Source organism: Zonotrichia albicollis, chromosome 1, assembly GCF_047830755.1.
Source record: "Zonotrichia albicollis isolate bZonAlb1 chromosome 1, bZonAlb1.hap1, whole genome shotgun sequence".
NCBI lineage: Eukaryota > Metazoa > Chordata > Aves > Passeriformes > Passerellidae > Zonotrichia > Zonotrichia albicollis.
This window is the reverse complement of record NC_133819.1, coordinates 24,691,642-24,705,576: the sequence shown is the minus strand read 5'-3', so window position 1 is coordinate 24,705,576 and position 13,935 is coordinate 24,691,642. Positions and strand designations below refer to the sequence as shown.

Sequence of the window (13,935 nt, the reverse complement as noted above, 5' to 3'; positions counted from 1 at the left end):
GTTAAGAGGCACTGTGAAACATTTGTGAAATATTTATAAAGAATGTTGATGGTCTTAACCTTCTTTTAACTTTTCAGCTCTGACGGCATTTTCAATTATATTATATGAAATAATAACATGATTATGGTTTGCAATTTAACACTAGATAAAAACTTACCACTTTAATTGAAGCAGATTTATCTTCAAATGGGATATTTCCATGCTGTCAAAAAACCCCAAAACAATAAAAACAAAGTAAGAGAAACTTTCAGAATGAAAACAAAACATTTACATACCTATGCTAACTTGCTCTCACCCAATATTTATCTTCAGTGGAGAGGATTTTTCTTGTATAAATTTGTCAGTGTATTCACACAAAATATTTATGTTGCTTTCTTGATAAAACAAGCTACTAAAATAAACAGTTATTTTTCCTGGAAGCAATCTAGCCAACAAAGTCTGAAATGCTTTCTGCTCACTCTGTTACAAAGGTATCAAATGTTTTCCTAAATTTAGCCTCCCAACATAAGAAAAACTTATGACTTTTCCTCTTTTTTTTCTAACACTGCCTTATTCCAGCCTTCCTTTTCCTCTGCCCATCTCCTTTATACAAAACAACCAACACAGTTTTAATTAAAGAATAAAAGAAAATAGTCTTAGGCAGAAATAAAATCTATAATGCATTACTAAATTTTCTGGGTGAAAACTGTAAATGACAAAGGAAGGAGTCAGATATGCATTCACAATACTCCTTTAAAATTATAAAATACAGTATTAATTTTGGTACTGATCCATAAGAACAAGCGTACTTCTTCAAACTGAGATCTTGATTTCAATAACACTTTACAAAAAACACTCTCAAGATCCATTACAGCACTCTCTCATCTCACCATTACTTTTGGGCAGCAAGAGTGACCTAACCAACTGACTAAGAAAACCAGAGTTCTTGGATCAATCAAACATCTTGTTTGGACAGGTGGAAGTGATTGCACGCTGGACAAGCTGCCGCCTTGCACTTCTAAGTGACAGAATTACTAAATAATTGACAAATCTGATGTACTGTTGAAAGGCATCTTTTCCATCACATATGTCCATACATCTATGAAGATATGTGCTCAAGAAGTATCACAGAGCAAAAGAAATCAGCATTTTGTTCAACAAATGATACACCTAAATCCTTTCTTCCTCCTTCCACCTGGCTGCAGTTTACATACTTAATATTATAAAATTCAGACAGCACTTCATCAGTGATCAAAAAGAAGGTAAGACCTGAAGATATTTTCAGTTTCAGCTTCAAGTTAGACCTGGAAATCTGTCATTGCCCCAAGGATTTTTATGAACAGATTAGATCAGCAATTTAACTGACATTTTGAATGACAAATTAGAAGGCATGAATTACTACTATTTAAAAACACACGAAGGAGCAATCATTTTCCCATCAAGAAACCAAATACGAAGCATAAATTGCTATGGGACAAGTCAGCTTCATTAATTTATTCCCAGGCTGCTGCACGCTTTCTCTTGAGCTTCCAGTTCTCTTCTCAGATTCACAATCATCTCATGCGTACCCAAACAATTATTTTGGTCTAATCTTGCTCTTCTTCAAAAGACCTTTCTGTGCTTCTCCTTTCATATGACAAGGCCAGCAATCAGTATAATTTGATTTTTTGAACTTCAGACAAGAGTTAGGAGGTAAATTGGGAAGAAAGAAACAAAAAATCAAAAACCAAAACAAGCTATCTCACCTTAACTCCCTCTTCTTTGACTTGAGGATTTATCAGTTTTATGAATGAATAGAACAGCTGTCGAATTCTAGAATCTCCTATAAATACAACATGTTTGTCTATGAGGCAATTTTTTGCTTCACTGTAAAACAAAACAGCAACATTACAGAAAATACATACCTTAGAAAGAAGTACTCTCAAAATCTACAGTTATATAGATAATTCTAAACATTATATCCAACTCTAAGGCATGATAAATTTTTTTAACATGTTGAATTAATAACCAATTTATTGCAATTTGCATAGAATTGAAAATGAACTTTCCTGCTAATGTAATTAGGCAAAAAACTAAGCAGGTTTTCCTAATATGTGTGCTACAAATACAGTTCTTTCCAAAAGGTAACATACAGCATAACTCTAAAAAAAAAAAAGTTCTCTTACTAGGAAGTGAAAAAAGTCATAGGTAATTTTATTAGGGATAGTTTTATTTTCAATTTGACATGTAAGGTCAGCAATCTGAGCATGACATATGCAGCCTCATGTGGCTTTCCATAATTTGTGCCAGTACCTCCATCACCAACATTTATTTGTATTTTTATACAGAAATACAACTATGGTAAACACTCTACACAGATAAAGTACTTGGAAAAGATTTCTTTCTCATAAATGTACATTTTTGAAAGCCTAGAGATTCAGATATAAAGTGAACAATAGATTACACTATTACTACAATTACAGCAATTACTGCAGCTGCAATCAAATGATGCTTATTTACAGATGAACAGAAGACATGAGTTTCCTTACCTATTTTTATACTTATGCATCATACAACTGTGAGGTTGCCATACTTTTTCTCCAAGAAATCTCCCACTGGACAGAAGATACTCACATGTATCACCACCTTTGAAATGTTATATTAAGATTAGAATTCAGACACATGAAATATAAAGCATAGCCCTGTTGCCATTATAAAAAATAATTTGACAACTTCTGAAAAACAGAAATTGAAATAATCAACAGCAGTAAACAAATTTAACTGATTGTAAATACATCTTGCACAAGCTTCTGCAAGTTGCCTTCTCACTCATTATAGAATACTTGTTCTGTAAATCCCACCCCAGCCACAAAATGTTAGTGATCCCACTTCTGCTGTCACAAAGATGCTGTGACATGGAATAGCATTTCCTTTAAGAGACGCCAATCCCCTTTGCTATCTACTATCCCAAATACACTAAAAAGAAATTAAAGAATACAACTGTTGAATAAAGTAACCTTCTACACAGAATCACCATGTACAGCATCTTACATAGAACATAAAACTCATTACAAAGTTTGCAAGACATATGGTCATGTGGTCACCTTAGAAAAAGTGATATGGATTAATACACAAAAAAAAAAACCCAAACATTTACACATCAATTTGCTGATGATTCTGAACTGCACTTATCTCTTCCAGTCAATAAACTCTATGCTAATTAAGATTAATAATTTTACAGGTGCTGATGTTTCAGCTCATGTTAAATTTCAAATAGCTCAGTTATGAAATCAGTGACTGTTATCTTCCCAACTCCATGTTGTGCTGTTTTATAACTGAACACAACTGAACCCATTCACTGCAAGAGAAGTTGCTCTCCAACATTTTTGTCATTCTTGGCATTTCCGAGCACTGACAAACAGGGAAATGGCCGTGAATGAAGTGGTAGGAACTTGTTCTAGCTTGGGCAGAACAATGTACCACTGCCCATACCTAACACTTCCTCTGAAACCTTCACTTCATTAAGCTCAACTCATACTTTGGTTTTCAAGCAACACAATTGCATGAGTTTGCAATTTTGTGTATCAGGGAAAACTATAATTACAAGTAAGTGGCACAAAAAATGAAACTGTCAGGAATAATAAAAAAACTATCTAATCAAAAGCAACATGAGTTTGATAATGAGGTGGTTTAGAGTTATTACTGATAGGAAGGCCTCTACTTCACAGATGATGACAGCTAGGAGATGTATGAAAGTGATGTAAGAGTGAACTTTGTAAAAGAATATCCACCACTAATCAGATTCACTCTGACATCCATTAACTTGCTGAGAAAGATGTGTAAGAAAATCAGGACAGTTATTCATGGTCAGACCAGTGGTCAGTCTAGCCTAGTATTCCGTCTTCAACAGGGGCAAAAAGCAGATGCTCAGAGATTAATAAGAAGAGGGCAAATAAACATTCCATTCTTGCCTAACATTCTCCCAACTATGTTCATTCCAAGGATTTAGTGAAATTGACATGCAGTCTTCAATTTCTTAGCACCCACAGAACCCTTCTAGAGTTTTCTTTATCCAGAGCTGATGCTTGAAGAATCATCTGCCTATCTCTGAAATATGGTTTCTACTAGATTTACTTGGGGCACTCCCTGGTTCTCCAATGGGGCAAGGCAGTCTGGACTTATATCTGCCATGATTTGTAGACCACTATCACCCCTTTCTCCATCAAGTTTTCAAGACTGGAGGATGTCCTTACAGAGAGGTCATGGCCCAAGCTCAGTAGCCCTGTACTCCATGGCACTTCCACCACAATAATTGCCCATAAACATCCTACAGTACCTTCACTGAAGTAACATCCCAAACACTGCACACGTTTCAAACTGAGAGACAATAATGCATGTCAAGGGGTTAGGCTTCTTTCCCAGCTCCAGGTACTGATTATCTTACTATTGCCCTGAGCAATACTAGAAAGCTCCTGAAACTCATTCAGGCTATTACTGAAGTTTGAGATCTTCCTTTACACATAATTGTAGAAAATAAGGGGAGAAGATGACACGGGGGAATAAAACAAAACTGAAACAGCAGCCAAGAAAGAAAGAAAGTAAAGAGGAGGTTACAAACTAGACAATGCCTCCAGAAAAGCTCAACTCTGGATTTAGCAAGTGAAATAGCAGCCAAAGAACTATGCTCATTTTAATACACCACAACTTCTTAACCATCAGTGAGATCTTTAAAAAAAAAACCAAACAACAAACCAACAACAAAAAACCCAACCAAAACACCAACCCAAAAGAAACAGAATTTCAAGTGCCAATGTATACACAAAACACAGACAATTATTTTTAAACTTTCTTTGTGTAAATTATCCTTCCAACAAATTAAGTTTTACGCTCACTTAGATACACAACATTATAGTTATACCAAGTGCATAATTTTTCTGATTTTTTAATGTTCATTATTCTAATTTATCATTCCTCAAAATCATGGCTATTCAATTGAAATTGTGAAATCTCAGTCTTCATTCAGCACCAGAGCACACTGTTTCACAAAGCTTTCTCTAAAATACATACTCTTAAAGAGTTGGAAATTCAATTGTTCTGTATTATTCGAAGTAAAAAAAGTAGTTTTAAACAGAGTGTACTACTGTTGATTTCAAGAATGCGAAATTTTAAATAAATTCTTATTTCCAAAACAGTTTAGGACTGTACCTTTGAAATATAACAACTGAAAACCACAAAGCATTAACTTCACTGGATAGTATGTAAACATTGAACCCACTTAACTCTCCACAAATTAAAGACAGCCTGTACTTTCTCTTTATTCACATTCTTTTGTAAAAAATGTAGGTGACCCCTATATACAACCGTCTTCCTAAACATAAATCTGACCTTCACAACTTCAGTTCAGCATTTTTCCATACAAGTAAATTTTATACAGGCAAGTTTGACTGGAACTACACTGGGCTGCTCCTGTCTATAATATGTACTTGCATGGCTGTGGTCAAAATGAGCTAAAACCTTTCCATGTAATGACAATCAGACAAAAGGGGAAGTATAAAAGCACAACAAACAGAGCAATCGCTTACATGACACGGCCTGGCTACTTTGAACCTGTTTGCAGCCCTACCTCCAACACCCTCTGGAAATCATAATGACCCTTTTTGGGATATTTTGATCTAAAAATATTGGTGTAAAGTGTCTTATGTGTAAAAGAAAGCGCCTTCTTGCGATCATTTAAAATGTATTACCCAATTTCATTTGTCAGCTGATATTTTTGTGTTATGGCACAATAAAAATCAATTTATGTTCCCCCAGTAATTCCTGACATTTGAGAACATTAAGAAGTTACTTGGTTTCTGTCCAGGCCACAGAATTTTAGTTTATTATTTGTTATAGGGAAGCTGTTTTATTCTTTTGCCGTTTATGTTGCTCTTTTGTACACACTTCCCAAGTTCTACCATACCACTACTTAGAGTGGGTGACCAACACCACTGAGAATGAGTGAGGTGCCAGTGAGCTTTAGCTGTGCACTATCAGTGAAAACCTCTGCTTTTTTCATTACTTGTCAAAAGTGGCATTAGTTGAATTTCAACTGTTTGTTATCACTGAAGGTTTGCAGAATGATCTCTTCGATTAAAGCACCTCTGATTTTATCTATCCTAAAAATTCATCTGCTGTAATTTTTCCACCTTCCTTTTCTAAACTTCTCTTTTGAACATTTTATGTTCACAGAAGCCCAAATTGGTAAGTCTCTTTTCACTATGACTCCTTGTCATTCTAAGTTTTAAACACTTACGGGAAAACCTTTCCCTTACCCTTTAATTGCTTCAAGAAACTGAAAGCCTTAAGTAAAAAACTTCAAAGGTTTGTATCAATTCATTCTGATTATATCAATTTACATAAGGGTCAGAAGATCATCACCATTTTGCAATCTAAGACTCACCCCCCCTCGTTAACTCTCACAGAATATACTGAAATTATGCATATTTTATTTTCCTTGTAACCTGCTTGATATGTCAGCTCCCATTTGCTTAGTCTTGCAATCCCTCTTAAAAATTTTGCCACCCTCGTTCTGTGTAGTTTTGTGACACTGTTGTGCCTTAAGGAACACTGCACAACAGGCAAGTTCAATTACTTCATGCTCGATCTACTCTAGAATTCAGTAAATGCTTCCAATTTAATACTAGTCAGTTTATCGCTTACCGACATGACAGTAGAGGGTGAATCTAGGGAATTGTAAACATAGAGATCCCTACCCCTTTTTCCATTTCCACAATGAACTACCTCGCTCAGCCTTGTCTCCCATGAATGCTGGCAGCCAAGAGTTAGAACACGACACCAGCTGTGCTACAACAAACAGAGCCGCGGACATCTCCCTACAGATCAACTTTTTCATTTACCCACAAAAACATACCGCATTTTTCAGCGTGACACAGAAACAAGTAAATATATCCTTCAGCGGCCGCATTTGCATTTACGGATCATGCCAAGTTTCTCTGCTCCAGGGCCGAACCAACCCTAGCGAGGAGGAGCGGGCCGAGGTGCGCCGTGCGCGGCGGTCACGGCCGCAGTGACACCGGCTCGCTCCGTGCCCGGAGCTTGGCCGCGGCCACCGGCAACACGTGAAGCCAACAGCTCTGTACTGCGCTCCATCCACCACAGCGGCCGCTTTCGTTACGTTTGATGGCTCAAAGAGTGAAACAATATATACCAGATCTCGTACCAACTAAGACTTTAACCACTAATTGCCAGGTAATTGGCCATTAATTATGCCATAAGGAAACAAGTGACAGGGAAGAAGTCACCCACTACCCCGGCAGTTTCACCTGCCGCAGGCCGGGCCCCGGAGCTGCGGCGAGCTCTCAGTGCAAACAGCGCATAGCCACAGCCCCGCCGGCCCCACTCGCCCGCCTCACTCCGCGGGGCCTCGCCCGACCGCCGGGGCCTGCGGCGACCCCCAGGCCGGGCCCCCAGGGCCCCGCCGGCCGGGTCCCCGCTGTTCCCCAGGGTAGCGTCCCTCGGCAGCCAGCGACCCGCCGCGCCACGCGGCCCGACCGCCCGGGCCCGCCGCGGCTGCCCCGGGCTGAGGGACCCTCCGCCCTCCCTGCACGGCCGCGGCTCCCGAGCTCCGCCGGGGCTCCGCCTCCCCTGCCCGGCAGCCGCGGCCCCCCGCGGAGCGCCCGCGGCCGCCCCCTCACCTCGGTAGCGGCGGGAGGCGGCGTGGCAGGCGGTGAGGAGCACGACGGCGCCCAGCGCCAGCGCTTTGGCGCTCCTCACGCTAAAGTAGTAGTTGATCTCCCGTTTGCCCCCGGTGTAGGCCAGCGCCGCCATCTTGGCTCCTCCATGACAACAGCGTGCGATGGGGCGGGCAGGCGCGGCGGGGCAGCACTGGGTCCCCGTCGGCGGCCAACGCGGACCCCGCCGCTGCTGCTGCCGCCGTCCCCGCCGCTGCGGCCGAGAGCAGCCCCACGCCCCCCCGGCCCACGGGGCGGAGCCGGCGCCCCTCTCGAGGCGCCGCCGCTTCCCCTCGGTCGCCAGCGGGCGGCCTCAGCGTTCACCTCCCCGCCCCGCGGCGCCGTGAGGATGCGGCGGCTCCCGGTGGATTCCACGAGATCGCACCGCACGCGGCCCGAGTCCCGCAGCTGAGGGGGCGGCGGCGAGGCGGAAACCCCCTGGCGACTGTGCTCTGTGAACGAGGAGCTGGGCGAGGGTCTGTGCCCCACACGGTCCGGATCGGGCATTGGACAGTGATGGCTTCGTTACAAATAATGCGATTTTTAAACACTTGTCACTCTTCTGTTGATAATGAAATGGCCATTCCAGGCTGGGAGACGCTCACTCCCTCTGAACGCGGGTGGGTAACTGTACAAGCAAGCTGACAGACAGAATCACAGAATCCCAGAATCAGTTAGGTTGGAAAAGACCTCTGGGACCATCGAGTCCAACCTGTGACCGAACACCACCCTGCCAACTGGACCATGTCACTGAGTTTAAGGAAAGACACGCAGTCTTTCCTAAACACCTAAACACCTCCAGAGATGGTGAGGAACGCCTCCAGGGATGGTGAGGAACGCCTCCGGGGATGGTGAAGAACACCTCCAGGGTTCCTAAACACTTCCAGGGATGGTGAGGAACGCCTCCAGGGTTGGAGGAACACCTCCAGGGTTCCTAAACACCTCCAGGAATGGTGACTCCACCACCTCCCGGGCAGCCCATAATCCCCTTTTCTCTGAAGAAATTCTTCCCAATGTTCAACCTAAATCTCCTGTAATGCATCTCAGGACCACTGTGTCCTCTCATCCTATGGCTATTTGCCTGGGAGAAGAGGCCGACCCCCACAGATTTACCTGGGTTTGAGGGATATATTAATTGACTGCTGAAATCAAACCTTGCTAAGATTTACAAAAGGTAAATTCTGCTCCTCCACAAGCATCTACCTGAGTTGGGCAGGAAATCTGGGCTCCGAATCCAGTCCCTCATCAGTGATGGAGCCGCCACCAAACCCTGCAGGCCCCAGAGCAGGGCAGGCTGTCACAGGAAAGATTTTAGACAAAATAACGTAACCATATATAAACTGTATAAACAAATTTAAAACTTAGGAAATGTCTGCAGTATGTAGTCACATAACGTTATGTACGTAAAAAATTTGAGTTCTGAGTATTATTCTGATGTGTGCTGTTACTATATATTCAATATATGTCCCATTTCTATCCAACCAATGTCATTACTATCTACCAATATGTATAGTCTCTACTTCTTTTCTATTCAAGTCCGTCTGTTGAGTCATTCACCTTTTCAGTATCTTTTTTAAATAATAAAAGCACTTCACTCTTTTAAATCTCTCAGGTTTATTCTTTTAGGGAAAGAGAGAGAAAAATGGTGCCAAGCATACAGATGGGTAGTTACTTGGTTATGTTTTTCCAGAAAATCCCCAACAAAACCAAACTAAAACAATGACAGCAACAAAAATCCGGACAAATCAATCTCCCAATTCTGGTTGTAGTAGGGATTCTTTTACTCCATAAATGAAAAATTCTCATTGATGTATTATTTTTTTTCTCATACCTCATTCAAAAAGCCAGGAATTTTCAAAGTCTTCTTACTGTGAACAAACTTCATTGTTTGTTTAAATTGTTAAAATATTCCTGTTAGTGCTTCAGTTTCTTTGTCTTAATTTCATATGCACTTTGCACTTTAAGAAACAACTTAAACACTTTTAAATGCATTTTCTAGCTAGAACATTTTGTAGCTTTTTGCATTGTTGCTCATTAATGATTCTTTACGGTCTTATAAATATATCTTACCTGCAGTCATTGAGGACCACAGATACTTTTCTTCTTCATCTGTTTATGTAATGTTTGTTCACAAACAAGTGAGACTTCATCCAACCAAAACATATTTACTTCAGCCTGTCTCATTCTGCAATGTAAATATGTTAAGTTTGAGGTCCATTTATGACCATGAGTGCAGCTCCTCAAAACTTTGCTTTTTGCTGACCAAATTGCTGCTGTTACTATAAGCAGTGCAGATGCAGAAAGAACCTGGGGTTCTGCCACAGCTCCTGGGATGTTGACTCAGCTTCTCAGTTAGAGTGGGTACAATTCTTAAGCAGGGAAATTTAATTTATTATTTTATTCTCAAAATCAAAAAATGAATTGAAGTCTCCACAACAAAGTTGTCTCCAGAGAATTTCAGGGATTTTCAACTAAATCCTCTTCTTTCTCTAAAAGAGCAGCAGGAACTAAAATGCTATCAAAACAACCATACTTCTGTTTATATATACTCTCAGAAAATTACAACCCTTAGAAATAGTGATTCTGTCCTGCAGCGTTTGGAGGGCTCTTTCAGATCTGCTACCTGCTGCTGGGAGTCCCTGGGCGTTCCTAACTTGCCATGAAGACCTAACACTGATCTTAAGTAATTCCTAAAAACCTCCATGCCCGGAAATCTCCATGTGTGGATTTCGACTGTGTTATTTTAGGACTGTAGCAATACGTGCTGATACTGTTGCAGGTTGAGTATCTTAATTAAGATAATCCCCCTGTGTATATTAAATATTTATATGGGTGTAAGCAAGACATCTGCTTTTGCTTCCATGCTTCTTTGGAGACATTGCTTAGGAGATTGATAATTGAGATCCCCTTCATTCAGTCAGAATTTTTTGGCTGAAGTGCTGTAAGTTAGGAAGTGGTTTGCATGCATGTGGTCTCCCTTCTAACACGTTCCTCCTTGTTTTTCACAAGCTAATTGAATTTGGCATCATGACATATACCTAAGTAATTCACACCAAAACCACTATGTATAAAAGGCCTGATAGAAAAGGCTAATTAGGGATTGCAAAGTACCCTATCAAACTAACTCCAGACATGAACTATTATTAGCTAGAAGCAGCTTTGTAAATTGTGTTCTTTCTTTATTTTCCTGCTGCTGATCAACTTAGTGTGCTGAAAGTAAACCAGAAGGCTGCAAGCCCTTCTGATCAGTCAAACCTCAGCTTTTGGTTTGCAAATGCTACAGCTTCCTATTGGCTTTCTGCTTGCTCTGCTGGAAGCATCAAGGGCCATCAGTGGGAGGGGAACACTTAGATCGGCCACAGAAAGAAGACTCAGAGAAGAGAAAAATGTTTCCTTTGAGAGGTAGAGGAGATAAGACACTGCTGTGCATGTGGGATAATGTGTATGAATATTAAAAGTAAAATGCCTCTGGAAGAATTTCAAATATGTTTTTTCTACAGGGGTAGCCTTAGGTTAACTGGTTTAATTATTTTCATAAGAAGTTGTGGTGTTTTCTATGGTCAGTAATGACTGACGCTGTCATTACTGTGGTTTTTGGCTGCTCTATTTCCTCTATGGATCAATCTAATAAAAGTCAGGCATGAAGGGGTTCATCCCACCTAATTCCACTCACTCACAGAGAACCAATCTATTTTAAACTAATCCCCTCCCTCTGCAGAATTGAGAGAGCAAGTAAGGTGGTAATTTACTTGTAAGTTAGAATAAGGTGAGTGACTTACCATGAAGAATGGTGACTTTCTGTTCAATTTAGAAAACAAATTTAAATTGGACAGATGTCATTTACACAGATATAATTTAGATGAGGTAATTCTTCTTTTAATGATTCCTGACCTTTCCTGGCAGGCTCAGCATAAATGGAAGGAGAACTTTGTGCCATGGGTCAAACCTGGCATACACATATGAGTTTGCTGATAAACTGAGTTGGCAGGAGATGTCTTTTTTTCCTGTTTTCAGTATTACAGCTATGTGTAGTTTATTGATTTGGAGCTACTGTCCCCAGGCAAAGGCACAGTGTAATCACAAGGACTGGGAGCATGTAAGAAGATGAAGTGGCTACTGTAGTATAAAGTCAGATGTAACAGAGACCTGACATTTAAGTATTCTCAGAGGAATAGTAGGGCATTCTCATGTGATATTATCCCCTCTGAGTTTGTGTATAAGAGTATAATGTAGCAAGGAATATAAGCACCAGAGCTAGAAAAAAAATTATCACTTGCCTCTAATCTTCAAGTTTCATAAGGGAAATGATCACATGTTCATAAGGAACATTCTGTTTGTTATGTAATAAGTAGAATATTCCCTACATCAACTTACATGTTAATTGTTGACTAATTAATTAGTAGGATCTGCCATACCCCAAACCATATCACTTCTTAATTTAAATGGTGCAGCATTGCCAGATTGCTCTGGTCAAATTGTAATTCCAGAAACAAAGCTGTGTTTCCAATGGATTCCTGGGGGGTGCAGTGTTTTCAGTTATACAGCTTTTGCCTGGGCAGCTTTTGGGTACCTGCCAAATGATGGCATCAGACATTTTAATTGCTGGGTTTTCAGTCTCATAGTGATAATAAATTTTTCCCTAAGAATCAAGTTTCCATGTGGCATGTGTATGCATGGTAGCCACCCATTGCAAATATTTGGTTGCATTAATGAAGAGGGAGTACAAAGTGTAAGAAATCTTTTTCTCAGTGAACTTGTTCAATCACCCAGTGTATGTAGCCTGAGTACTGACTTGATAGCCAAATGCTGAAAGAAATACGCCCTCAAACCTGTAAGATCCTGGTAGTTCTATCAGCAATTACTGTTTTTACAGAATTCTAATTTTTTAACAGTTATAAAAATGGTTTCTCAATAGTCTGTACTAAAATCAGACTGATATTAAGTGAAGTAATTATGAAATCACATGTACAAAGGCCATATTTAGCTTTATCACTAAGAGATAAATACATCTGTTGTTCTGTAACATGAGGCTTTATAGTGTTTTCCTTTCAGGCTTCTGTGGGTGTGAAACAAAGATGGATCAGATGAAGACAGGGAAGGGAATTAGGCAGAAAGCAAATATTTTAGTCATCTGTCCCCTTTAATTAAGGACAGTCAGGGGGCCACACCTTTCTGCCTCATGGGGTGTGTCACTGCTGTGCAGCTACACAGTCCTGAGAAAGGGCCTGGGACCCAGCTCAGCTCATTAATACAAATAATATTTTTTTTCAGCTGCTTGCATTTTTATCCTCAAAGATTTGTATCCATCAAAGTAATGGGTTAAGAATGCTTGGTTTTGGTGAGTTTTTTGGTATGCAGGTGTAAGTTTTTTCTATTTCCCCCCCCCCTCTTTTCTTGACTCCTGGTTGAGGAAAAATGGCAGTCACTGTTAGTTGCTTTCAAATTGAGTTATTCTCTTTTCATGAAGACTTTGTTTCATATTGTTTCCTTTTTCATGGTTCTCCCTTGTGCTCCCAGTTGTGCTTTCTTAAAATTTAGAATTCTTTGTATTTATAGGGCAGCCTTTGGAAGCCTACACAGGCACAGTGCAAGCTTTGCTGTGTTTGTGCAGCATTGTAAGCCTTTCCTTCTGGCTGCCAGCAATACAGATGCCATGTGGTGACCATGTTCTCTTCTAGCATCTCTGCACTAAATTGCTGCTACTTGAAATTGATGTTTTTAGGAACATAAATTTATTTTGGGTAGAGAAATTATTTTTTCTTATGAAGACTTGAGCACCCAGGGAGTCTCTGTGGCGCAATCGGTAAGCGCGTTCGGCTGTTAACCGAAAGGCTGGTGGTTCGAGCCCACCCAGGGACGTGTTTCTGATTTTCCTCTGCCATGGCAGGGGGTTGGAACCAGATGACCTCAAGGTCCCTTCCAAAACCTAGCCATTCAGTGAAATTTTAGAAATTTGGAATTCTCTCTTAAGCCTCAGGTTCACTGAAACCCTTGTTTGCTGAAGTATGAAGCAGTGGATTAACAGACTAAAATATTTCCATGCATCATTATTTCAAAATGAAATTGCATAGAAATAGTTTCCTTTTAGCTGAACATTGCAATGTTCCCTATTCTGTCAAATTTGTTTGTCTGGAGCTCTTTGTATGGAGCTCTGTTGTGTTATTTGTGAGCTGTAAAGGATCTATGTTATTTTATGATGTTGAAATGTAAACATAGATATACAAAATATCAACATGGCCTACTGTGC

The 13,935-nt window shown here is 40.4% G+C and overlaps 1 protein-coding gene and 1 non-coding gene across 2 annotated transcripts in view; one reads left to right on the top strand and one right to left on the bottom strand.

Annotated features, from left to right (window-relative positions):
- Positions 1–8,076, bottom strand: part of CASD1 (CAS1 domain sialic acid O acetyltransferase 1) — a 28,312-nt gene extending 20,236 nt beyond the window's left edge. The window contains exons 1-4 of the mRNA XM_074536145.1: positions 7,653–8,076; positions 2,508–2,604; positions 1,725–1,845; positions 158–202 (exon numbers count right to left, since the gene is read on the bottom strand). Coding sequence (XP_074392246.1) covers positions 158–202; positions 1,725–1,845; positions 2,508–2,604; positions 7,653–7,785 — 396 coding nt within the window. The 5' untranslated portion in view covers positions 7,786–8,076. The remainder of the gene's footprint in view (positions 1–157; positions 203–1,724; positions 1,846–2,507; positions 2,605–7,652) is intronic.
- A 5,397-nt stretch (positions 8,077–13,473) lies between these two features.
- On the top strand, positions 13,474–13,547 carry TRNAN-GUU (transfer RNA asparagine (anticodon GUU)). Its single transcript has one exon. It is a non-coding gene; the product is annotated as a tRNA-Asn (tRNA).
- Positions 13,548–13,935: the final 388 nt, after the last annotated feature.